At 48.0% G+C, this 27,587-nt stretch overlaps 2 protein-coding genes across 2 annotated transcripts in view; both read left to right on the top strand.

Moving 5' to 3' along the window:
* Positions 1-27,587, top strand: part of LOC146009555 (uncharacterized) — a 122,729-nt gene that overhangs the window by 13,038 nt on the left and 82,104 nt on the right.
* Positions 3,527-16,484, top strand: LOC146010184 (uncharacterized). Its single transcript, XM_083151178.1, has 7 exons — positions 3,527-3,697; positions 6,029-6,181; positions 6,982-7,173; positions 7,736-7,814; positions 10,512-10,606; positions 10,711-10,873; positions 15,456-16,484. The coding sequence occupies exons 2-7, from the start codon at positions 6,077-6,079 to the stop codon at positions 16,445-16,447; spliced, it is 1,626 nt and encodes a 541-aa protein (XP_083007304.1). The 5' UTR covers positions 3,527-3,697; positions 6,029-6,076; the 3' UTR covers positions 16,448-16,484.

Below are 27,587 nucleotides of genomic sequence, written 5' to 3'. Positions count from 1 at the left end.
CGGCAGCTTACTTTAACTCTGTCCGTCTCCTACTAGTGCGGCGGCGGGAAGCGCTGATGACTTTGAAAAGACTTGCCGGACACAATTCAGCCAATCAGCGTCCGGCAAGTCTTATCAAAGTCATCGGTGCTTCCCGCCGCCGCACTAGTAGGAGACGGACGGAGTCAAGCTGCCACTACAGCGGCTACACCAGTCCCCTGAACCCCACTGCCTGTCCCCGCACCCTTGCACACAGGTATGTATGTTGTCAGCGGGGAGAGGGGCACCAAATGACTGCCTTGCCCCGGGCGCCGGAAACCCTTATTTCGGCCCTGACTTCTATCCTATAGTCTGAGATGTATACCAACATGTCGTCCGCGTAAGCGACATCTTTTTCATCTCCTACAGCTTTTAATCCCGGCAAATTTGTATGATCTCTAATAATGCATGCCAGGGGCTCTACTACCAAATTGAATAACACAGTGGACAGTGTCCCCCTGTGATCCCAAACTAATCAGAGATATACCCAGTTATTTGGACCCTGGCCCTGGGGTCAGCATATAGCATTTTTACTCTATTTATAACCTGCGGTCCGAATCTGTATTGCTTTAGAACTGCCCATAGCTATACCCACTCTACACTCAGTGACGTAACTAGAAATATTGCGCCCCCCCTGCAGATTTTTTTGCGCGCATCGGGATTGCAAGGTAAAAAAAACCTGTGCGATCTTCATGCGATTCTGACTATATAGTCAAAATCGAATGTCAAATCTCACCGTGTGTACACAGCATAAGCCCTGTTCCATAACAATACTTAAAATCTGGTTTGAGTATCGTTTCTTTCAATTTGCAACATGGAACAATGTAAAACTATAGTCTCACAACCCTTATCAATAAATGGTATCGTTAGATTACCAAAAAAATGTACTATTGTACAGAATTTGCATAGAGCGGACAGAGAATGTTCGATTCCCACCGTGGCTCTAACTGTGCGGAGTTTGTATATTCTCCCCGTACTTGCGTGGGTTTCCTCCGGGTACCCCGGTTTCCTCCCACAATCCAAAAATATACAGGTAGGCTAATTGGCTCCAAACAAAAAAATTTACCCTAGAATGTCTGTGTGCCTGTTTATGTGGTAGGGAATATAGATTGTAAGCTCTACTGGGGCAGGGACTGATGTGAGTGTTCAAATATCCTCTGTAAAACGCTGCGCAATATGTGTGCGCTATATAAGAAACTGTTAATAAAAAATATATATATATATATATACACACTAAACATTGGCACTCACCTTTCCTAGTTTTGGGGTGCCCTATGGCTTGTGACCACATTGTTTAAACATACATTGTAGGGGCTCTGCACACACTAAATTAACTGATAATAAATAGTGGAGATTTGGTTCATGAATTGATCAATGCATTTAAGCCCCCACTTTTCTGCAGGTCCTAACACTATCGCTCAAAATGGCTACAATACACATAGCTATCACATCAATGTTTGACTCCTCTCATAAACGAAGCTGTATCTTCCAAGCTGCCACTCTGCAGCTATTTGGAGTGGCAGCTTGGGAGATACAGCTTCGTTTATGAGAGGATTGACGGACCTCTCCATATCGCCCATTTGCCCCATTCCATTTTTTTAAATTGAGACACTATTCTAGTCGGTTCAAGAACTAACAGAGGAACCAGCCTTGTCGTTTTTAATTGAGAGCATTTGTCTATTTGAGTCATGTATGTTACACCCCTGATGAAGTCCGTGTGACGAAACGCTTCAGGTTATTGTGACTGGAAAACAATCTAGACTCCATATGGAACAACATTGGATAAATGTCATGTTGATTTTTTAATAAATTGTACAACTGTTTTATGAAAGTGTTCATCTCCATCTGAATTTTAATGTGGTGGTGGTGATACAACAAAAGGCGCACTCTATATCCTATTTGTTTATATATATATATATATATATATATATATATATATATATATATATATGTCTAGTGTCTGTTTGTGTGTCTCGGAAATACTGCCATCTGCTGGCAGAGTGAAACTACATCTCTTTCACACATGCAATCACATGGTAGCAGACTAGCTTTCGAAGCATTTGCTTCGAGTGGGCTTACGTGCGTGCGTGTGTTATATGGTACTTGTTTCCTATCTGGGCGCCCACGATCAAAATCGCGGTCATCGGGGGTAAAAATCGCGGTCATCGCGGGCATCGCGGGTAAATTGGGATGGCCGCGATGCCCGCGATGCCCGCGATGACCACGATTTTCCCATAGGGAACAATGTTAAAAATCCTGATTGACCGCGATTTTACTGTTAAATGCCTCAATGGACCCGATTTGGGGCCAAATAGGGCAAATTAACCCTTAAATGTCCCCCCCAATTTTTGACGCCACCCCACGATCGACGCCAACCCGAAGCGTGGCGAGCGCAGCGAGCCCGCGAGGGGCGGCGGTACGCGTCCTCCGACCTTTTCATGCCCTACTATCCACTAGGGCGTGGTGTGAGAATATAATAGTGTGGCGAGCGCAGCGAGCCACCGAGCCCGAAGCGTGGCGAGCGCAGCGAGCCCCGCGAGGGGACGCGGATACCTTCACTGTGAAGCCCGCGAGGGGACGCGCATAACTGTGAAGGTATCCGCGTCCCCTCGCGGGGCTCGCTGCGCTCGCCACGCTTCGGGCTCGGTGGCTCGCTGCGCTCGCCACACTATTATATTCTCACACCACGCCCTAGTGGATAGTAGGGCATGAAAAGGTCGGAGGACGCTTACCGCCGCCCCTCGCGGGCTCGCTGCGCTCGCCACGCTTCGGGTTGGCGTCGATCGTGGGGTGGCGTCAAAAATTGGGGGGGACATTTAAGGGTTAATGGGCTCTGTGGCCCATTTAACATTGATTCCTATGGCCAAATCGGGTGGGTTGAGGCATTTAACAGTAAAATCGGGTACATCGCGGCTTTTAACATTGATTCCTATGGGAAATCGGGAGCATCGCGTCGCGGGCATCGCGGGTACATTTATGGCCGGCCGCGACGCGACCGACACGATTTCCAAGTTTAACATTGGTTTCAATGGGAAATCGCGGGCATCGCGTCGGTCGCGTCGCGGCCATACATAAATGTACCCGCGATGCCCGCGACGGGCGCCCAGATAGGAAACAAGTACCTGTTATATATATGAAACTTATTCAATGCAAAGCTGAGTATATGACTATGCACTTTCTCTTGACTGTCTGGGAAAGTGGGTAATTAGCAGAATTTGACATTAGTTTTGCTTAGTGTGCCAAGAAACCTTCCAATGGCTCTGACACCTGGTATTATACTGCAGCCTGTGTGAGTAGAACAGCAGCTCCCCTGTAAGTGCCCTTATGGCTCACACCCAGCAATCACTACTATGCTGTTACTAGCAGTATAATACCTGGGGTTACCTGGTGCCAGCTGCAGCACTCTCCCTCCTGCCTGCCATGCACACCAGGAAGGGACGTTTCCCTGGTAACACAGCTCCTCCCACTCTGCCCCACACAGGAAATACCCTGTGTGTACCCTGTGTGTGGGAGCGGCGGCCATTTTCCCGAAGATCAATCTTTTAGCGCCGGCAGCATCTCTCGGCTCCCTGCTGGAGCAGCGCTGCTGATCTTACCCGAGGCCTCTCACTTCCAGCAGCCGCGGTGATTGTTACGGGGGACCGAGAGAAGACATTGCTGTATCTGGCAGCAGATTATGGTATTGTGCCACTGCTGCCCTTTTAGAATTATACAGTGGGAGGGTGTCCTCTTATACAGGGAGAGCAGCCTGTGGTGTCCTCTTATACAGGGGGAGCGGCCTGTGGCGTCCTGTTATATGGGGGAGCAGGGTGTGGCATCCTGTTACACGGGGGGGGGGGGGGGGGGAGCGGCGTGTGGCATCCTGTTATACAGGGGAGCGGCCTGTGGCGTCCTATTATACGGTGGCAGCGGCCTGTGGCGTCCTATTATACGGTGGGAGCGGCCTCTGGCGTCCTATTATACGGTGGGAGCGGCCTGTGGCGTCCTATTATACGGTGGGAGCGGCCTGTGGCGTCCTATTATACGGTGGGAGCGGCCTGTGGCGTCCTATTATACAGGGGGGAGCGGCCTGTGGCTTCCTATTATATGGTGGGAGCGGCCTGTGGCTTCCTGTTATATGGGGGAGCGGCGAGTGGCGTCCTGTTATACGGGGGGAGCGGCGAGTGGCGTCCTGTTATACGGGGGGAGCGGTCTGTGGAGTCCGGTTACAAATGTTATACAGGGGGAGCAGCCTGTGGTGTCCTGTTATACAGGGGGAGAGGCGTGTGGAGTCCTGTTAAAAATATTATACAGGGGGAGCAGCTTGTGGTGTCCTGTTATACAGGGGGAGCAGCCTGTGGTGTCCTCTTATGCAGGGAGACCAGCCTGGGGGTCCTGTTCATACAGGGGATGCAGCCTTTGGAGTCCTGTTACAAATGCTTTACAGCGGGAGCAGTCTGTGGTGTCCTGTTATACAGGGGGAGCAGCCTGTGGAGTCCTGTTACAAATGTTATACAGGGAGAGCAGCCTCTGGTGTGTTGTTGTTATAATGTAGTTGAGCAGCCTCTGCTTTTTTATCATTAAGGAGCAGTTTTTGGTGTCCTGCTACAAAACTTATTCATTGTATATATTTTTTTACAGGGTTTCCAGTTTCTGATAACTTATTAGTATTATGATGATTACACAGGGCGAGCAGCCTGGGGTCTTCCCGGATGTCAGGATAGCATGCGATACATTATATGCACTGGTGTATTGCATGCGACCTACGTTCCCCACATCGGGAGGGGGGCTGAGTTGGAGGTCGCACGGGCAGCAGGTCCGACCTCTAGCTTCGCTCTGATGCACACAGGACCCCGGATGGGACCCAAGGAGGACGTCAAACACATCTGATTTGAGATAATTTCTTGGCCCGATCCTTTGGGATCGGGTGAAATTGGCCCAAATCGGACTAGTGTATGGGCACCTTTGGGAAAAGAAAAGGGAGATGGGCGCTCTACCTCGGTTGCCGGCTGCTAAGTCTGGTATGTCCAAACCCAGGGGAAAACTGTAAATAGAAGGTGAACAGCGCTCAAGCTTTAAATTGATATCAGCACCTTGCTGATGGGGTAACGTGAGATGGTGTGTCCAGTGAAGACTGGGTGTATCCTGTACCACTAAAAGTCTGACAGAATGTTGTAAATAAAAGGTGTTTATTAAACTTTAAAAGTTTATTGACATGGGTGTATTCTTGTCATACAAGCATGTGGGGTGTATACGGTGGGGAAGGGGGCCCTCGTGGAGGGATGCGGGAAGGCCGGTAGTGGCTGCAAGAGCCTGAGTCCAAAGTCACGGAGGGAGGCTGGAGTCAGAGCACACACTGCTTCACCTCCTGCGGTGAATGCAGTCCGTGTGCTCTGGAAAGGGTTGTGTTGTGGAGATAAACCAGCACAACAGTTCTCAGCGGGATGAATAAGTGCTCCAATGGGTCAAAGTAAGTGTCCAGGTGTCGCCCAGAATTAGAGCGTCCTCTGTATGTTCCCAGCGGTGCACCTCACACTTACCTGATACCCACCGATGTCCTCAATCCTTCCGTCCCACGTCGCGCTGCTGGTGCTGTACTGTGTCCTACTGGTGTCTGCACCAGTGTAGAGGCCGCGTCGCTTCCACAGAGACTGAAGCACTTTCGAGTTCCGCTGGTGTGCATTCGCCGGGTGCTAGAGGTCACTGGAGCAAGAGGTCAAGGATCGAAAAAGACCCCAGAGGGGTTGAAACGCGTTGGACAGCACTTTTCCACCTACAGCAGTCTCCTCCCCACCGGGAGTGTAGCCCGTGTTGCTCCAGTGACCTCTAGCACCCGGCAACATTCTGTCAGACTTTCAGTGGTACAGGATACACCCAGTCTTCACTGGACACACCATCTCACATTACCCCATCAGCAAGGTGCTGATATCAATTTAAAGCTTGAGCGCTTGTCACCTTCTATTTATGGGCACCTTTACCTAATATGTTAAATGTGTACTGTGGTTATTATTGTAATTATATTTACACCTAGACAACCGAGCGGTGAGGAAACGGAGTGTTTACTAGACATCACGTGTGGATGAGACACGGCACTGATTCCCTGAGGATGGACAAGGACCAGAGTCACATGACTAAGAGGATACTAAATATCACCCTGGAGATCATCTACCTGCTGACTGGGGAGGTGAGGGGATCTGGGAGCGTCACTGTGACATCACTTATATCTATAGTAATAATACAGGGACGTGACTGGGGAGGTGAGGGGATCTGGGAGTGTCACTGTGACATCACTTATATCTATAGTAATAATACAGGGACGTGACTGGGGAGGTGAGGGGATCTGGGAGCGTCACTGTGACATCACATATATCTATAGTAATAATACAGGGACGTGACTGGGGAGGTGAGGGGATCTGGGAGTGTCACTGTGACATCACTTATACCTGCAGTAATAATACAGGGAGGTGACTGGGGAGGTGAGGGGATCTGGGAGTGTCACTGTGACATCACCTATATCTATAGTAATAATACAGGGACGTGACTGGGGAGGTGAGGGGATCTGGTAGCGTCACTGTGACATCACTTATATCTATAGTAATAATACAGGGACGTGACTGGGGAGGTGAGGGGATCTGGGAGTGTCACTGTGACGTCACTTATATCTATAGTAATAATACAGGGATGTGACTGGGGAGGTGAGGGGATCTGGGAGTGTCACTGTGACATCACCTATATCTATAGTAATAATACAGGGATGTGACTGGGGAGGTGAGGGGATCTGGGAGCATCACTGTGACATCACTTATATCTATAGTAATAATACAGGGACATGACTGGGGAGGTGAGGGGATATAAGTTTTGGTGATATCACTGATATATTAATACTACAGTGACCTGACTAGTGGATCTTAGAGGTGACATCACATAGCAATAAGAGAGGGTACTGGGAGTGTATGCAGTAATAGTATATTTTCCCATACACAGGGTTACAAAGTAGTGAAGAAGACATCCAGTGACCATGAGACACCCATTTGCCATCCCTGTGTGTCAGGAGAACTGAGCAGAACCCAGAGCCTCATCACAGTGCCTCACCCTCACTCACTGACACATGGGAGAGACAAGGAGCAGAAGATCCTGGAACTCACCAACAAGATCATTCAGCTGCTGACCGGAGAGGTGACTGCTGGGAATGGGACATTATACAGTAACACTGGGGGATGTGACCGGAGAGGTGATTGCTGGAAAATAGGACATTATACAGTAACACTGGGTGATGTAACCGGAGAGGTGACTTCTGGGGATCAGGCATTGTACAGTAACACTGTCGGATGCGATGGTGAGATGACTGCTGGGAAGGTGACATTATACAGTAACACCGTGGGATGTGACAAGAGAGGTGACTGCCGGGAATGGGGCTCAGGCATTGTACAGTAACACTGTCGGATGCGATGGTGAGATGACTGCTGGGAAGGTGACATTATACAGTAACACCGTGGGATGTGACAAGAGAGGTGACTGCCGGGAATGGGGCATTATACGGTAACACCGTGGGATGTGACAAGAGAGGTGACTGCCGGGAATGGGGCATTATACAGTAACACCCAGGGATGTGACTGGAGAGGTGACTGCTGGGAGTCAGACATTGTACAGTAACAATGTGTCTGGGTGATGACTGTATCACTGTGTGTGTCGGGTTTCTATAAGGTGTCAGGATGTCCCTGTCTATCTCTCCATGCAGGAGGAGGAGTATATAGAGGAACACAAGGGTCTGTGCAGGAATGTTATGATGGAGAATCACTGGCCCCTCACATCACTGGGTAAGAGGAGACTATATTTCATTGTACAATGGAGAGCAGGTATGGGGTCCCCATATACACGTATTATCTGCTAATCACACAAGTACAATATATTCAGTCACTGCGTGTCTCCTACAGATGGGCCCAGTAACAGAGATACCCCAGAGAGATGTCCCTGTCCTCTGTATTCCCAGGATAATCACATATATACCATGTCCTCAGTCACTGCGTGTCTCCTACAGATGGGCCCAGTAACAGAGATACACCAGAGAGATGCCCACGTCCTCTGTATTCCCAGGATAATCACAAATATACCATGTCTTCAGTCACTGCGTGTCTCCTACAGATGGGCCCAGTAACAGAGATACCCCAGAGAGATGTCCCTGTCCTCTGTATTCCCAGGATAATCACATATATACCATGTCCTCAGTCACTGTGTGTCTCCTACAGATGGGCCCAGTAACAGAGATACCCTAGAGAGATGTCCTCTGTATTCCCAGATAATCACATATATACCATGTCCTCAGTCACTGCGTGTCTTCTACAGATGGGCCCAGTAACAGCGATACCCCAGAGAGATGTCCGCGTCCTCTGTATTCCCAGGATAATCACATATATACCATGTCCTCAGTCACTCTGTGTCTCCTACAGATGGGCCCGGTAACAGACATACACCAGAGAGATGCCCACGTCCTCTGTATTCCCAGATAATCACAAATATACCATGTCCTCAGTCACTGTGTGTCTCCTACAGATGGGCCCAGTAACAGAGATACCCCAGAGAGATTTCCCCGTCCTCTGTATTCCCAGGATAATCCCATATATACCATGTCCTCAGTCACTGCGTGTCTCCTACAGATGGGCCCAGTAACAGAGATACCCCAGAGAGATGTCCCCGTCCTCTGTATTCCCAGGATAATCCCATATATACCATGTCCCCAGTCACTGCGTGTCTCCTACAGATGGGCCCAGTAACAGAGATACCCCAGAGAGATGTCCCCGTCCTCTGTATTCCCAGGATAATCACATATATACCATGTCCTCAGTCACTGTGTGTCTCCTACAGATGGAGCCAGTAACAGAGATACCCCAGAGAGATGTCCCCGTCCTCTGTATTCCCAGGATAATCACATATATACCATGTCCTCAGTCACTGCGTGTCTCCTACAGATGGGCCAGCAACAGAGATACCCCAGAGAGATGTCCCCGTCCTCTGTATTCCCAGGATAATCACATATATACAATGTCCTCAGTCACTGTGTGTCTCCTACGGATGGGCGCAGTATCAGAGATACCCCAGAGAGATGTCCCCGTCCTCTGTATTCCCAGGATAATCACATATATATCATGTCCTCAGTCACTGCGTGTCTCCTACAGATGGGGCCAGTAACAGAGATACCCCAGAGAGATGTCCCCGTTCTCTGTATTCCCAGGATAATCACATATATATCATGTCCTCAGTCACTGCGTGTCTCCTACAGATGGGCCCAGTAACAGAGATACCCCAGAGAGATGTCCCTGTCCTCTGTATTACCAGGATAATCACATATATACCATGTCCTCAGTCACTGTGTGTCTCCTACAGATGGAGGCAGTAACAGAGATACCCCAGAGAGATGTCCCCGTCCTCTGTATTCCCAGGATAATCACATATATACCATGTCCTCAGTCACTGCGTGTCTCCTACAGATGGGCCCATTAACAGAGATACCCCAGAGAGATGTCCCCGTCCTCTGTATTCCCAGGATAATCACATATATACCATGTCCTCAGTCACTGTGTGTCTCCTACAGATGGGCCCAGTAACAGAGATACCCCAGAGAGATGTCCCCGTCCTCTGTATTCCCAGGATAATCACATATATACCATGTCCTCAGTCACTGTGTGTCTCCTACAGATGGGCCCAGTAACAGAGAGATGTCCCCGTCCTCTGTATTCCCAGGATAATCACATATATACCATGTCCTCAGTCACTGTGTGTCTCCTACAGATGGGCCCGGTAACAGAGATACCCCAGAGAGATGTCCCCGTCCTCTGTATTCCCAGGATAATCACATATATACCATGTCCTCAGTCACTGTGTGTCTCCTACAGATGGGCGCAGTAACAGAGATACCCCAGAGAGATGTCCCCGACCTCTGTATTCCCAGGATAATCACATATATACCATGTCCTCAGTCACTGCGTGTCTCCTACAGATGGGCCCATTAACAGAGATACCCCAGAGAGATATCCCCGTCCTCTGTATTCCCAGGATAATCACATATATACCATGTCCTCAGTCACTGCGTGTCTCCTACAGATGGGCCCAGTAACAGAGATACCCCAGAGAGATGTCCCCGTCCTCTGTATTCCCAGGATAATCACATATATACCATGTCCTCAGTCACTGCGTGTCTCCTACAGATGGGCCCAGTAACAGAGATACCCCAGAGAGATGTCCCCGTCCTCTGTATTCCCAGGATAATCACATATATACCATGTATTCAGTCACTGCGTGTCTCCTACAGATGGGCCCAGTAACAGAGATACCCCAGAGAGATGTCCCCGTCCTCTGTATTCCCAGGATAATCACATATATACAATGTCCTCAGTCACTGCGTGTCTCCTACAGATGGGCCCAGTAACAGAGATACCCCAGAGAGATGTCCCCGTCCTCCGTATTCCCAGGATAATCACATATATACCATGTCCTCAGTCACTGCGTGTCTCCTACAGATGGGCCAGTAACAGATACCCCAGAGAGATGTCCTCGTCCTCTGTATTCCCAGCATTGTACAGAGGAGACTCACAGGACCCCACAGGAGGATCAGGTAGGTGTGTGTGTGTTATACACTGATATTCTACTGTATACAACAAGGTTTTACTGTGTGAGCTCAATAGTGTCAGACATTACTAATGTGATATTTTTTTGTAGGTTCAATGTGAAGATATGTCTGATATTAAGGTTGAAGAAATAAAGGGAAAAGAAAAGACGGATGTGACTGACATTAAGGAGGAAGATACAGAGACAGAAAACACATATATGAGGGGTGATCAGCAGTGTAAGAAGGAAGAAACCCCTACAGATATCGGCAGAGGTGAAGAATAATCGCGTATTACATATTTTCCTTGTTCTGTCAATACAGCTTTACAGCCATCAGCCCCTATTATACTCCTGCTCTCCCCCTCACGTCACTGTGTGTTACCAGCCCAGAGATCTGACCAGTCTCCTCCCCACACTCTCTGGTGTATCTCATACATCAGGAGCCATCAGCCCCTATTATACTCCTGCTCTCCCCTCACATCATGTCACTGTGTGTTACCAGCCCAGAAATCTGACCAGTCTCCTCCCCGCACTCTCTGGTGTATCTCATACATCAGGAGCCATCAGCCCCTATTATACTCCTGCTCTCCCCCTCACATCATGTCACTGTGTGTTACCAGCCCAGAGATCTGACCAGTCTCCTCCCCACACTCTCTGGTGTATCTCATACATCAGGAGCCATCAGCCCCTATTATACTCCTGCTCTCCCCCTCACATCATGTCACTGTGTGTTACCAGCCCAAAGATCTGACCAGTCTCCTCCCCTCACTCTCTGGTGTATCTCATACATCAGGAGCCATCAGCCCATATTATACTCCTGCTCTCCCTCTCACATATGTCACTGTGTGTTACCAGCCCAGAGATCTGACCAGTCTCCTCCCCACACTCTCTGGTGTATCTCATACATCAGGAGCCATCAGCCCCTATTATACTCCTGCTCTCCCCTCACATCATGTCACTGTGTGTTACCAGCCCAGAGATCTGACCAGTCTCCTCCCCACACTCTCTGGTGTATCTCATACATCAGGAGCCATCAGCCCCTATTATACTCCTGCTCTCTCCCTCACATCATGTCACTGTGTGTTACCAGCCCAGAGATCTGACCAGTCTCCTCCCCACACTGTCTGGTGTATCTCATACATCAGGAGCCATCAGCCCCTATTATACTCCTGCTCTCTCCCTCACATCATGTCACTGTGTGTTACCAGCCCAGAGATCTGACCAGTCTCCTCCCCACACTGTCTGGTGTATCTCATACATCAGAAGCCATCAGCCCCTATTATACTCCTGCTCTCCCCTCACATCATGTCACTGTGTGTTACCAGCCCAGAGATCTGACCAGTCTCCTCCCCACACTCTCTGGTGTATCTCATACATCAGGAGCCATCATCCCCTATTATACTCCTGCTCTCCCCTCCCATCATGTCACTGTGTGTTACCAGCCCAGAGATCTGACCAGTCTCCTCCCCACACTCTCTGGTGTATCTCATACATCAGGAGCCATCAGCCCCTATTATACTCCTGCTCTCCCCCTCACATCATGTCACTGTGTGTTACCAGCCCAGAGATCTGACCAGTCTCCTCCCCACACTGTCTGGTGTATCTCATACATCAGAAGCCATCAGCCCCTATTATACTCCTGCTCTCCCCTCACATCATGTCACTGTGTGTTACCAGCCCAGAGATCTGACCAGTCTCCTCCCCACACTCTCTGGTGTATCTCATACATCAGCAGCCATCAGCCCCTATTATACTCCTGCTCTCCCCTCACATCATGTCACTGTGTGTTACCAGCCCAGACATCTGACCAGTCTCCTCCCCGCACTCTCTGGTGTATCTCATACATCAGGAGCCCTCAGCCCCTATTATACTCCTGGTCCCCCCCTCACATCATGTCACTGTGTGTTACCAGCCCAGAGATCTGACCAGTCTCCTCCCCACACTCTCTGGTGTATCTCATACATCAGGAGCCATCATCCCCTATTATACTCCTGCTCTCCCCTCACATCATGTCACTGTGTGTTACCAGCCCAGAGATCAGACCAGTCTCCTCCCCACACTCTCTGGTGTATCTCATACATCAGGAGCCATCAGCCCCTATTATACTCCTGCTCTGCTCTCCCCTCACATCATGTCACATGGGAAGCTGTTTAAATCCCGGCAGTCGGGATCCCGGCGTTCAGAATCCTGACCGCCGAAATCCTGACAGTTTCTCCCTCCGTAGGTGTCCACGTCACCCTTGGAGGGAGAATAAATTAGTGTGCCGAGCGCAGCAAGCCCGCAAGGGGGGGCGATCCACGTTTCCCCCCCCCCCCCCTTGTCGGGATTTCGGCATCGGGATTTTGAACGCCGGGATCCCGACTGCCGGGATTTCATACTGAATCCTGTCACATGTGTTAGCAGCCCAGAGATCTGACCAGTCTCCTCCCCGCACTCTCTGGTAGAAAAGGATAATCATGATAATCAGGTGCTAATACTTTACATTAAAAATATATTAATTATAATGAATGCTGTCTGTGGGGCGTGGCTTGGCCGGGCATGTGAGAGGTAGTGTGGCGACAGAGCTCTGGGTCCAATCTATATAAATATCCTGTTAGTGGGCAAAGCAGGCACCTCTACCCGAGCTCATTCTACCTTGCTGGGCTCCGGGCGCACTTATAGAGCCACTTTACACATGCTGGGCACTTATTTACCTGCCGTGGTGGTGATCGAGGCCTGGTCCAACCTGCGGCTGAGGATACAGTGCCATCTTGGGTGGCTCTACCTGTCAGTGCTGCAACGCGCTGAGACACCAGCTGGTCACACAGCCGGGAGCAACCGTGGCTTGTCCTCTTTGATCTCCCTCTGCCTGACGCATCTTTGGAGTGGAGGCCGTGGCTCAGGGATCCTCCCGCGGTCCTGGTCAGGCACTGTGGTGTGTTCAGGGGTTGGAGGCTGCTGTGTGATTCCTCGCTCCTCTGTGGCGGGAACGCCATATGTTGGCTTGGCTGCCCTGTGTGCTGTGACTTCTACAATGACACCCCTCCTGTTGTTTGGCTGTGGACTCTGAGGCTCTGGCCCTCGGCGGCAGCTCCTTCATCCTGCTGTAATGCTCTGGGTATTGGTGGACTCCAGCGGCCATTTTACAATAACTCAGTCTGCTTACTGGTCAGGTGTGGGGAGCGGTCTATTCGGGACTGAGCCACAGTTATTATTAATACTTAGACTTTATGCTACCTTCTCTATGACTATTGTCTACTGTCCCACACTCATCTGTCTGTCAGTGGTGGTGGGTGAGCTCTGGCTGCCTGCTAGCCGCTGCCATCTCACTTCTGCCGTACAGAGATGTGTGTGTGTGTGTGTGTGTGTGTGTGTGTGTGTGTATATATGTACACACTCTCTCTATGCCCGAATATTTTTTTTAAATTTTATTTAGATTCATTAGGATATCCTGTTGTTCTGTAACGCATATACATTTCACACTAACTCACAGCGTGATTCTTGCTATCCTCTATACAGATGGAGCCGGCTCCATCCTTGCAGGGGCCGGCTCTCGCCAGGGGCGCACGAGAAGCTTGCGTTGGCACCCTGTGGCTACGGTGCTTTCTCCGCCACCTCACCCGCTGCCTTCCTCGGTGTTCCTCGCCGCCCAGGGACCTCTCCACGGGCAGGGAACCGCAGCGGAGCCGTCCGGAAACTGGGACTCGCATGCATGTGAGACGGCGCTCCATCTGTAGCTTTGCGTCTCTGTCACTAGGTTCTCCTTACTAGGCTCCTGCAGGAGAGTCGGGCCACTACGGCTTAAGGTCACTAAACATTGTGTCCCGGTTTCTTCTAAGAGAGATAGGTGAAACTATAACTTTTATAGCCCTGTTGCTTCCTAGGGCCTGGCTGGACTTCCTTTCCCACCGTGTGTATGCTGACAGAACAGACCTGTACCACCATCAGTAGTGCTGATCCTGTGAGGTGCATATACGCAGCTCAGTAGCCAGAAGCCAATTATTTTATATTTATAGAGTAGGTGAATGATACTTTGTCGATAGCGGCTATAGTATATGAGTGAGAGAGAAGTAGGAAAGGGGAGAGATACTAGGGGCAGAGATGGGGCAGAAGGAAGAGAGCAGGGGAGAGAGGAAGAGGGGTGAGGTGGAGGAGAGAGAGAAGGGGACTGGGAGGTAGGAAAGGGTGGGAGCGGAAAGATGAGGTGTTGGGGGGTGAAGGGATGAGGTGGGGGGGCGGGAGGTAGGTCTCTTTCTTCTTTACAGCGGGCTTCCCGTTCACCGGTGCCGGGCTCCCCTACAAGTTCCCCTCTTCCCCCTGCCTAATCCATTGTGACTAACGTCACAGCTGGGTGGGCAAATTTACATGCTCCCGCCCATTTCAGCTGCCAATCACCGCCGGTTCCTGCAGTGGGTTATATGGGCGGACGGCAGATCGCCTGTACACATAGGGCCCGATTCTAGTCCACATATTCCCATGGGGGACCGATGTTGGTGCCCTGCGCATAATCAGTTATGTGCAGGGCTTCTGTTGTACCAACCCCACGACTTACCCTCTCAGCGTGGCACTCGAGCAGGAGGTGATGGCCCATGGAAATACCCAGTGTTTCATGGGCATTCCCACTCCGAGACTCGGTACAGACTTAACCAAAATCGGTCCCATAGTGCGATGCACCAATATATCGGCCATCGGCTCTGTTGCAGAGATCACGCTGGTTACAGACCTATTACTGGCGCCCACTGGCTGACGGACCAGCGATATATCGGCCAGTGTGTACGCAGCATTAGACATGTTCAGTGTAAGTGATAAAACATCCATGAACATTTCCTTCTCAATATAAACAATTCTGTCTGTTGTCATTCATCTGTTTCCTGTAGATGGGCGCACAAGCAGGAATACCTCGGAGGGAGATCTCATTGTGTCTCCAGATTATATACTAGAAGATAAGAACATCAGACAAGATTCTCCAGAAGAAAAACCCATTATCCCCAATACACACCCAACATTTCCCAGTGCAGATATTTCATCTGGTCCCTCTAGTCATGAGGAACCTTCTCCTGATCATTCAGACCTTACTACACCCAGTACAGGTCATAAAGATGATACAATATCATCCAGTTCTGAGTTTGGTGAGAGTTCTATACATCAGTCAGTTTCTGTTTCACATCCAAAAGATTACAGAGATGAGAAACCATTTTCATGCTCTGAATGTGGGAAATGTTTTAAACTTAAATCCAGTCTTGTTAAACATGAGAGGGTACACACAGGTGAGAAACCATTTTCATGTTCTGAGTGTGGGAAATGTTTTATTCATAAATTCAGTCTTGTTACTCATGAAAGAAATCACACAGGTGAGAAACCATTTTCATGCTCTGAATGTGGGAAATGTTTTACTCGTAAATCCAGTCTTATTGTACATGAGAGGGTACATACAGGTGAGAAACCATTTTCATGCTCTGAATGTGGGAAATGTTATAGCGATAAATCCAGTCTTTTTGTACATGAGAGAGTACATACAGGTGCAAAACCATTTTCATGTTTTGAGTGTGGGAAATGTTTTACTCATCATTCCAATCTTTTTAAACATGAACGAGTACATACAGGTGAGAAACCGTTTTCATGTTCTGAATGTGGGAAATGTTTTACACTTAAATCCAATCTTATTAAACATGAAAGAGTACATACAGGTGAGAAACCATTTTCATGTTCTGAATGTGGGAAATGTTTTACAATTAAATCCAATCTTGTTAAACATGAAAGAGTACATACAGGTGAGAAACCATTTTCCTGCTCTGAGTGTGGGAAATGTTATAGGGATAAATGCAGTCTTGTTGTACATGAGAGGGTACATACAGGTAACAGTGTGTGAAATGTTTTACCAATAAATCACATCTTGTTAGACATCAGAGACATCTTTTCCATTTTTTTTTTTTTTAAACTCTTTATTTTTACAGTGGCAAACAGTACATTTAAATGAGACTGATATCTGGACAATGCATTTACAGACAATTCGGTGTAAACAAACAACATGGTATAATGCATATAAATAAAATATACCATTAAGAGTACCACTGTCTTTTTTTTTTTTTTTTTTTTTTAATACAGCGAACAAACAGCAAAATAATTGCATTGAGGAAACACAAATAAAAATAAAAATAGAAAAGGGCAATGGGGGGGGGGGAGAGGACGGAAAAAAATAAAAAATAAAGAAAGAAATAAAAGAGAGGGGGGGGGGTCATCTAACCTTGCACATGAGAGTGTATCAACTGTTCAAGAGTTAAATCTTTCAGAGCATCAGGCAAGAGATAGTGATCGCATTTACCCGGGGAGTTGCCTCTGGTAATATACATACCAGGGAGACCAAATTGATCTGTATTTCCCCACTGAGTCATGTAGCAGCGCAGTGATATACTCCATGGAAGCTGCAAACCAGACCTTGTTGATAACGGCCTGAATGGAAGGGGCAGTTGGCTGTTTCCAGTTTGCCGCGATCAGCAATCTGGCGGAGTTGAGTACATGGCCACATAGCTTGCTTTTAGGGTTTGAGGTCCCTGCAACTGGTCTGCAAAGTAGAGCCGACAAGGGATTTTTTGGGGTCGGGGAAACCAATATCTTTCCTAGAAGAGAAAAAATGTCATCCCAGTAGGAGCTAATCTGGGGGCAATCCCACCATATGTGGATGAACGTACCCTGAGATCCACAGTTCCGCCAGCACTGGCTGGAGCTAGAAGGGAAAATACGGTGTATTACTGTGGGAACCATGTACCACCTAGTGTATACTTTAAAGGCATTTTCCATGAGATTCGAGTTTATTGAAGATTTTGCTATCAGTGTTTTTATTTCTGACCACTCCTCCTCCAGTGCAACGCCCAAATCCCTTTCCCAAGCTACCTCAAAAGGTTCTTTAGCCGGGGGTTTGTCTGCCAGCAGGGAGTATAGGTAGGAGATTGCTCCCCTGCGGTCTGGGCTGTATATACAGAAACGTTCAATGGGAAGTGGCGATCTGGGTTTAGTTGAATTGCATAGAGACTGTACAAAACTGGATATCTGGAGGTAGTCAAAGTGTCTGAGACGCTGACTGTCATATTTCTCACAAAGTGCTTTATAGTTTTGAGGGGCAAATTCCCCTGAGATGTGCGATAGACGAGTGATACCTGCTGAGATCCAGGGTTGTGAGTAAGGTGACATACATCCTAAAGGGAAATCCGGGTGTCGCCAGAGAGGGGTGAGAGGGGAGGGATATGGTGCCAGATGAAGTTTTTTGTTTAGATAGTCCCACGTTTTTAACACAGAGTGGACACAAGGGGTGTCCAGTACCGAGGCTGGTCTCAATTTCGGTGTTAGCCAGGGGAGGAAACAAACCGAGTGATAGTCGATTAGTTCGCTCTCCAGAGATACCCATTTCTTGGCCCCCGCCTGAGTATGCCAGGCTACAACATGGCTCAATTGCGTAGCCTGAAAGTAACGTTCAAACATGGGGAGGCCTAGTCCACCATTGGAAGAAGATTTCGCTAGGCAAGATCTGTTTAATCTAGGAGATTTGTTTGACCATATAAATTTGCGACATAAAGACTGAATCGTACGAAGGTAAGAAGTAGGGACCACTATGGGGATTGTTTGAAATAGGTATAATAATCGGGGTTTATCCGGCCTGTCCAGGATATAAATAAAGGGGACCAGGTTGCTAGATCTTTTTTGATGGAGCAGAGAAGAGGTACGTAATTGGCTTTAAACAATTGGTCAAAGTGTTTTGTTATCTGTACACCCAGGTACTTTATAGATTGGGGGCACCAAATGTAATTAAAGTTTGACTCTAGTAATTCCGTGGTGGTGTTGGGAAGGTGAAATGCTAATGCTTCCGATTTTGAGTTATTTACTTTGTGATCTGAGAGGCTACCGTATAGTGATAGTTCAGCCTGAAGGTTTGGGAGTGAAGTCAGTGGGGAAGACAGTGTTAACAGGACATCATCTGCAAATAACGATATTTTATATTGGGAGCCCCGGACTGTGATCCCCTGTATATCCTGGTTCTTTCTGATGTGGGCCGCCAAGGGTTCGATACTAAGGGCGTACAGCAAGGGGGACAGTGGGCACCCCTGCCTGGTGCCATTCCCCAGACCGAAGGGTCGGGAAACGACACCATTGGTGGCGACCACTGCTTTTGGACTGTGGTACAAAGCTTGCATGGCTGACATAAAGCCACCACAAAAACCGTAAGTCTTCAGTGTCTGGAACATAAAAGGCCAAGAGAGGCGGTCAAAGGCCTTCTCTGCGTCTAGTGAGAGCAGGATCGCCGGAGTCTTGGTCTTATTGATGTATGAGATCAGGTTGATGGCTCGTCTCGTGTTGTCCAGGGCCTGTCTTGTGGGGACAAAACGCACCTGATCTGCATCAATCAATGAGGTAAGGTATACACTTAATCTTGTGGCCAATACTTTTGCGAAAAGCTTCAGGTCTGCATTGATAAGGGATATCGGCCTATAGCTCGTGCAGCATGTGGGATCTTTGCCTGATTTTGGCAGTACAATAATAGCAGATTTCATTGACTCCGCATGAAACCTCTCCCCTGACATAATTTTATTAAAAACCTCGGTCAACCTTGGGATCAGTAATCCCGAGAATGTCTTGTAATAAGACATAGGGAACCCGTCGGGTCCTGGGGCCTTTGACGGTTTCTGTGATTTCAGTACATTATTGACGTCTTCAGGTGATATAGGGGAATTGAGTAAATTAATGGCTGAGTCCGATAGTGTGGGGAGGTGACATGAGTCAAGATATTCCTGCGCTATAGCTGATGGTAAGGAGGGGCCGGGAACCGGGTCCCTCAGATTGTAAAGGGACTTGTAGTATTTATAGAAAGAGTCATTTATGTGAACTGGGTCGTAGCTAAGGGCTTGTTGAGCATCACGAATTGCGGAAATAGTTTGGGAGGCTCTCTGTGCTCTGAGTTTAGCTGCGAGGAGTGAATCTGATTTATTACTTTTTTCATAAAATCTTTGGTTTAGGTGTCGTAGGGATTTTTCAGTGCGTTCCGCTAAAATAGATTGTAGTTCCCCCCTGACCCCTTGAATCTGTGTCAGTACCGAGGGAGAGTGAGATTGTTTGTGTATATGTTCCAACTGGGAGAGTCGAGAGGTAAGAGAAGAGATCCTCTCATTTTGAAGCTTTTTTCTATGTGTGGCGTATTTGATTACAGCTCTTCTAATCACCGCCTTATGGGCCTCCCATATTGTAGGCAGGGGAACATCATCAGTGACGTTAGTTTGAAAGTAGTCCTGTATCTGGGTAGTGATTTGTTCTTTAAATTGGGGTATACGTAAGAGAGTTTCATTCAGTCTCCAATTGTGACGGCCTTTTTGAGTGCCTAATAGGTCTATAGTGGCTAGGACGCTTGAGTGGTCTGACCAAACGTTAGGAAGAATGTCCACTTTTGTCAGTGACTGCAGTGTGCTACTACATCCTAGAATCATGTCTATGCGCGAATATGTTCCGTTGGGATTCGAAAAGAAACTGTAATCTCTGGAGGTCGGATAGTGGGCACGCCAAGTGTCAAAGAGACCAGCCTCGGACATGTGTTTCCTAAGATTGCCCGGGGGATGGCTGTGTTGGTGCGGGTGCGAGGGGCTACTCTTATCTAAGCCTGTTGAGATAACTGAGTTGAAGTCGCCTCCTACCAATAGTGCGCCTTGGCGAACATTTTGAATTTCTAGAAAAAGTTTACGGAAAAAAAAACCCTGTCCAGAATTAGGTGCATAAAGGTTTACTAGGGTCATCAGTTGAGGGCCCACCCTGCAGACCAGAATAATGTAGCGACCTTCTTTGTCTCTTTTAGTGGAAATGATCTGTAATGGGGTTGTGGAACGAACCATTATTGCTACTCCATTCTTTTTAGTAGAATGGGAGGAGTATATCACTGTGGGAAAACGTCTAGATACTAGCGAGGGGTGTGTATTATGTTTAAAATGTGTTTCTTGTATAAAGGCAATGTCCCCCTGCAGAGAGTTAAGCATACGAAACAGAAGAGATCTTTTGTGGGGTGTGTTTAGCCCCTTAACATTTTGAGAAATCACGTTGATGGGCATGATGGAGAGATATAAATCGCTGGCCGCCCACTCTGTAAAAAACAGTAGCTAAGGGTTAGGTTGGATGATAGAGGCAGAGAGAGGAGGGGGGAAGGGGGTGGAAGGGAAGGTAGAGAAAAGAAAAAAGAAAGAAGAAAAAAAAAAAAAAAAAGGGGGGGTGGGAGTAAGAAAAAGATGTGAGCCTTGAAGGCCCTCAATTGAGAGACCGCGGCTCACCTTGAGTGGGACCCAGGGGGGGAGAACAGGTGAGCTTGAAACAAGAAGCAAACCTAGAGGGCCCACTAAGTGGGAGTGCTTAATAACTGAACTGTAGGCACAAAATCTGAAAGGACAGGGATAAGAATCCCTACACTAACGCAAGTCCCTGATAACAAGGGGGGGGTGGCGCGGACAGAGACAATTCCCAGCCCGTCCACCCGAAGCCATTTTGTAATATAGCCTGTAATTGTCAGCTCTGAGAAAGCTAACATAGCATTTAAACATTTAGCTAAACAACAAAATCTTAGCATAATTACCAAAATTTGAACTTAAGAACAATTAGTAACATGAAAACATATGGTAGAAGTACCAACAGGGTGTGGTCTGTAAACCACGCTAATATAGGGAATGTTTGGGATACTATAGGTTTTTCCCCACCGACGACCACCCACCGGGTGGGGTGTCCATGGGGATGAGTTGGGGTCAACCAGACATTCTTATAGGAACCCTTGAGCATCACAGGGTGAACGAGGTTACAAAAGGCTACAAAAAATAAATAAAATTATAAAAAAAAAAAGAGAAAAAGGGACAAAGTCCTGTGATACATTACGGCTGTTTCTGGAGGTTTTGTGATGACCCGCTTCAAGATCGTGAGGGGCTGCTGGAGATATTGGCCTCTGAAAGTTTAAGCTTGTGAAGCAGGTCTTTCCCTTCCTTGGGGTCCCTCACTGAGACTTGGTGGCCATTCACATCGATTATCAGTCGAAATGGAAACCCCCATTTGTATTTGTATCCATTGTCACGGAGAGTTTTGGTGATGTCCCTCATTTCTCTCCTCTTTATAATGGTGGAGGGGGCTAAATCCTGGAAGATCTGTAGCTGGGAGTCCTCGAATGAAATTCGAGGCAGTGATCTACTTGCAAATGAAATCTGATCCTTGGTTTTAAAAGAAAGGAATTTCAGTACGACATCTCGAGGAGGTTCCCCCTCTTTAGGCTTCGGGCGAAGTGCTCTGTGTGCCCGCTCAATGTGTAGGGGTTGATCTCCCAGAGTGGGGACCAATTTGCAAAATAGTCGAGTCAAATGGGATTCGAGGTCTCTGGGTGTGACGGACTCCGGAATCCTTGGTGTGAGATTCCGCTTTGGATTCTAAGGCGGTTGTGCGTGTGGAGAGTGAAGATAAATCTTTTCTTAGGTCCGCAAACAATTGTTGGAAATTGTTAGTGAGAGTTGTACTTAGTTCCATCATCATTGCCTGGATGTCATTTTTGGTGGCAAAGGAGGCGTCAGAGGGTACTGGGGTCCCGGTGGGATTCATCGGTGAGTTTGGCGGGGATTCTTGTGATTGGCCAGAAGCCGTACGGGAAAGGTGTTGCATTATGCCCTGTTGAGCGCCTTTTTTTATTTTGTTTTGTTGTTTAGACATGGTAGTGGGATTGAAGAACAGGCAATGAGCTTATATTAATCTGTGGAGGCTCCGGGTGAACAAGCATAGGGAGAGATTAAAATAGCATTGAAGTGACGCTGCTCACACAGGGCATGGGACAGATTCGGGGGACCACTTTGCAGTATCAAAGATGTGGGATTCGATAATGCTGAATCAAATGGTCATAGCTGTGAGAGGCCTCCAGGTGGCAGTAGCGTGTTAGAAAGGAGGAGCAGCTGCGATATTCTGGTACTTGTAAAAGGGATGAGGCTGTGAATTTACAAAGGATTGTGGAGGAAGGACAATTCTGTCTCTACCAAAGCAATGTCTCTGGAGTAGTAGGGATCTTTGTAGCAGGAATCATCTCCTGTGGGACACAATTGTGGATGCTGCTATGGTATAGGGGTTGCAGTCTTCATGTGTCTTATATTGGGCAGCTTCACTCAGAAGGGGTATGAGGCGTGGGTGTGAGAGCTAAATAAGAACCCCCAGTGCACGTTGCCTTGATGGCTTGTGGCAAGGCAGTGGGCACCGGACCAGCCTGACGCCACTTCCTCAGCTCTGTAGTCCACTGCTGGGTATCCTGCAGACCGGCAGCGGGTAGTGTGGCCTGTCCCCCGGTGGGTCTATATAGAGCCCGGCCCCTGGAGGGCTCAGCTGGTGCTTGGAGGGAAAGGCAGTACACTGAGGTGTTACCCCTGCTCCCCTATCCCCCCGCTGATCAGCCAGGTATGTGGAGCTGTGTGCACTGAACAGTGCTTCCCCACCCAAGATGGCCGCCGGACACGCAGCTCCAGATAGCCCAGCAGCTCTCACCTTTTCTGGGCTTCTCTCCTGAGAGTAATGAGGGTGGGCCCCAAGTTTATCAAATGGGTAAAAATGTTATACGCATCCCCCTCGGCGAGAATGGCGGTAAATGGACAAACATCACTTCCATTTTGTCTCCATAGGGGTACAAGGCAGGGGTGCCCGTTATCACCTGCCTTATTTGCTTTGGCCATAGAGCCCCTGGCTTGTATCCTGCGGGGACATCCTGGAATTAGGGGATTAAAAGCAGGGTCCACTACAGACGTAACAGCATTATATGCTGATGATTTATTAATTTTCGCCGCTGACGGCACACAAGCTGTGCCAATAGTGATGGAGGAGATAAAAAGGTATGGAGACCATTCAGGTTTTAGAGTAAATTGGAACAAGTCCAACATCTTCGCAATAAAGCAAGAGAACCGGGGTGTGTCCAATTTGGATACACCATTAAAATGGGCCCAAACTTTTAAGTACTTAGGAATTTGGATTGCTAGAGACCCTATGGAGTATCAGAGATTAAATCTGGATCCATTAATAATATACCTAACTAACAAAATCAAGGTATGGCGGAGGCTACCCTTGACAAATATGGGCAGAGTAAATTTAATTTCAATGGTAGTGCTTCCCAAATATTTATATGCTCTGCAACATGCACCACAGTATGTACCAGAATCCTTCTTCAGAAAAACAAACAGCCTGCTCTCCTCCTTTATATGGGGTAATTCGCGCCCCAAAATACAACTGGCGGCATTAATGAGGAAAAGGGATGGGGGAGGAATGGGTCTCCCGGACCTCAGATTATATTATATGGCAAGCCAATTGACGTCCTTAGTTGATTGGATGGGAACTACACCTCAGGACGAGGGGATTTATGACCTGTTGAGCCAGGAAGAAAGAGGGATAACCATGATACAAAAATTGGTAAAAGGGCAGGTAAATAGGAAAGAAGCTCCGATACTTACTCAAGCAGTAAAAATATGGAGGGAAGCGAACAATATTATGGAATTTACGGCTCTAGACATGGAGTATCCATTGGACATACCCCGGGGAACTAGGGAAACGAGAGAACATCAAATATCCCGGGCCTGGGGAAAATTGGGGAAAACCAGGCTGTGCCAAATCTATGATAACAGCAAGATTAAGTCATATAGTCAATTACAAGAAGAGTTCTCTGTTCCCACGGGCTATGCCATTAGATATCTCCAGTTAAGGAGTGTGATGGAGGTACAATTTAAGGAACATCCTCCGGTATTCGGGAACTCCCCAATTAAGAAAATGTTAAGAGAGAATAATAAACGGAAACTAACATCAAAACTATATAATATGTTGTTGCAGTCAAAAGTGGGGGAGATGGATGAGATGAGAGAAAAATGGGAGGGAGATCTAGGCCCTATAGGGACAGAGGAATGGACTGAGGCGAAGGCAGCAGTAGCGAAGGCAACAAACTCAATCAGAGTGCAGCAGGTGCAAATGTATGTGCTGCATCGGTCATATTTAACGCCGCTAAGGTTAATAAAGTTTGGAGGAAGAACCTTGGATAAATGCCCAAAATGCAAATTCTCCCAGGGAACCTTTTATCACCTGATCTGGGAATGCCCGCACGTGCAGGAGTTTTGGGTCAAGGTTAAGCAAACAATGAGAGACATGGGCATCAATGAAGAGTGGCTATCAGTCAATGCTGCCTGTTGGGTATATTTATGAGTAGTGGTATAAGTAGGAACACCAAAGCGTTGATTTTAAATATTTGTGCCCTAGCGAAAGTAATGATTGCAAGGACCTGGTTGGCCGATACAGGGCCAGATTATAAGAAGTGGGAATCGCTGGTGGACTATACAGCTTCACATGAAAGATACATATATATGCACAGGAACACTATTAGCAAGTATGAAAAAATATGGGGCACATGGGGCAAGGGAGCCTGACACTAAAACAGTATATTAGATTTAGTTAAACCAATTAAAGTAAACTCACGAAATATCACCAAAATATAATACAAAAAAGGGGGGGGGGAGGGGGGGAAGGGTTAAGTTACACATAGTAAAAGGTATACGTAGTAGAGCGCACAACTTATTAATTAAGAAGAGGTAGAAGAAGAAAGGAATAGAGAAGGGGAAGGGGTTAGGGATAATATAATTTTCACGCAGTAAGAGTAGAAGAATAAATAATTTATAAACACAATAACACTACACAGTTAGTACACATAATGTGAAGGGATAGTCCATCAGCGACGGAGCAGGCAAACATGACCCACATAAGGCCATGGACTGGAAGTTATAGGTTGGTCTCAGGGGTAGATAGAAGTATGATGGGTATAGGCAATGAGTCGTAGAGCTGTCCTAAGGTAGTACTCAACATACGGGATAAGGACACTAGGCTAAGAGCATGCAGAATGGGATAGGATGGAGGGGAAGAAAAATGTAGCTGGGCAATGTGGGAAGCTGGGATGTTATGTTATGTGTAGCTTGTTGTATTTTAAGATGTTAATCATTAAGCAAGTAAGTCATGGCGTACATATATGCAGGATAAAACACCCGGTTTAAAGGTATTTAAGGGCAAGATATGGGTGTACGCCTGATAAAATGTGATAATGTAACACTATAAGAGGATTGCTGTAATGGTTGAATTGTATGTGAAATGTACATGTATGTATTATAAAATTAATAAAACATATAAAAAAAAAAAAAAAAGGATTGTGGAGGAAGGACAATTCTGTCTCTACCAAAGCAATGTCTCTGGAGTAGTAGGGATCTTTGTAGCAGGAATCATCTCCTGTGGGACACAATTGTGGATGCTGCTATGGTATAGGGGTTGCAGTCTCCATGTGTCTTATATTGGGCAGCTTCACTCAGAAGGGGTATGAGGCGTGGGTGTGAGAGCTAAATAAGAACCCCCAGTGCACGTTGCCTTGATGGCTTGTGGCAAGGCAGTGGGCACCGGACCAGCCTGACGCCACTTCCTCAGCTCTGTAGTCCACTGCTGGGTATCCTGCAGACCAGCAGCGGGTAGTGTGGCCTGTCCCCCGGTGGGTCTATATAGAGCCCGGCCCCTGGAGGGCTCAGCTGGTGCTTGGAGGGAAAGGCAGTACACTGAGGTGTTACCCCTGCTCCCCTATCCCCCCGCTGATCAGCCAGGTATGTGGAGCTGTGTGCACTGAACAGTGCTTCCCCACCCAAGATGGCCGCCGGACACGCAGCTCCAGACAGCCCAGCAGCTCTCACCTTTTCTGGGCTTCTCTCCTGGGGATCGGTAGGTCTGTGGGTGTCCAGGGGGGTCCCCACTGGTGGGGGAGGGTGCCGCTGATCCTCCTGGGGTCTCCTGGGCGCCGCAGGGGGGAACGCAGGCGGCGCGTTCGTCGTGGAGCCCGAATCCCGGCCCGGTCTCCAAATCTAGTCCCCGGCTTCTGTGCTGCGCTAGGCCGCAGTCCGCAGAAGCCGTTAAAATGGCTCCCCGACTCCGCAGCACACAGCGCTGGGCTTCTCCTGGCTTGGGGAGTGTGATCCACTGGCCAGAGGCTGCAAAAAAATTATTCCACAGCCTCCAAAGTTAGTGAGCAGCGGGAGCTGTGAGTATGAGCAGCTTGTCAGCTTCCCGGTCAGGCCACTGGTAGAGGATGTTTAATATGCAGAGGAGGGGTGTATAGTGGAGTGGGCTTATTATTTGTAATTTTCTGGTGGGAGGACAGCTTGCTTGTCTGCATATATCTCCAGTTCCCAGAAATATATTACTTAGATTTTAATGGAATTAAAAACTAGAGAATCCCACCTACCAAATGGTATTGGGGACTAGGGGATCAGAGTTCAGGAGGCAGAGCAATATGCCCACGAGTATATAATACTACATATCAGGTGTGTGGAGCTGGAGCAGTAACCCGCTGCTGGAAGGCTGATATCTCTGGTTCTAAGAACAGAAGAGACAAGCTCCTATTGTCCATCAAAGGTGGAGAGTCCCAGATTTTGGAATATACCCTCAGAAAAACTCTAACTCAGACAGAACCTGAAATATCTGACTGGGAAGAGCAATTAACAGGCTTGGATGGGGACCACTGCTTTGAAGTCAGATATCTCCGGTTCCCAAGGGCCGATTTTTAAAATTCTTATACCCATGGAAAGAGGGGACCCTCAGCTTTCAGCCTAGGGCCCTTAGACTCCTGGGGGGGTTTCTGGGTACTCAGAAACCCCCCCCCCCCCTGCGTGCGCTACTGGACTGCCCACTTATAAAGGTCTTTTGCACTAAGGTACAGCAAGCTTTGGACTCCACGGGTATAGCCCCTAATATCTTGACACCTAAACCATGCGTGCTGGGAGCTGCTGATGAGGGGGCTTTGCTTGGGGCGGATTTACTGTACGTTCTAAATGTGTGTGCACTGGCTAAGGTCATCATTGCCCGCTCCTGGATGGCCTCCACGGGCCCTGACTTCTCCACCCTTCGGGCTTTGATCAATTCCACAATCAACCATGAACGATATGTCTATATGAGCAGAAAGGCAAGTGTTACAT

Source organism: Crinia signifera, chromosome 6, assembly GCF_055691185.1.
Source record: "Crinia signifera chromosome 6, ASM5569118v1, whole genome shotgun sequence".
Classification (NCBI taxonomy): domain Eukaryota; kingdom Metazoa; phylum Chordata; class Amphibia; order Anura; family Myobatrachidae; genus Crinia; species Crinia signifera.
This window is presented reverse-complemented; position numbering and strand designations above follow the sequence as displayed.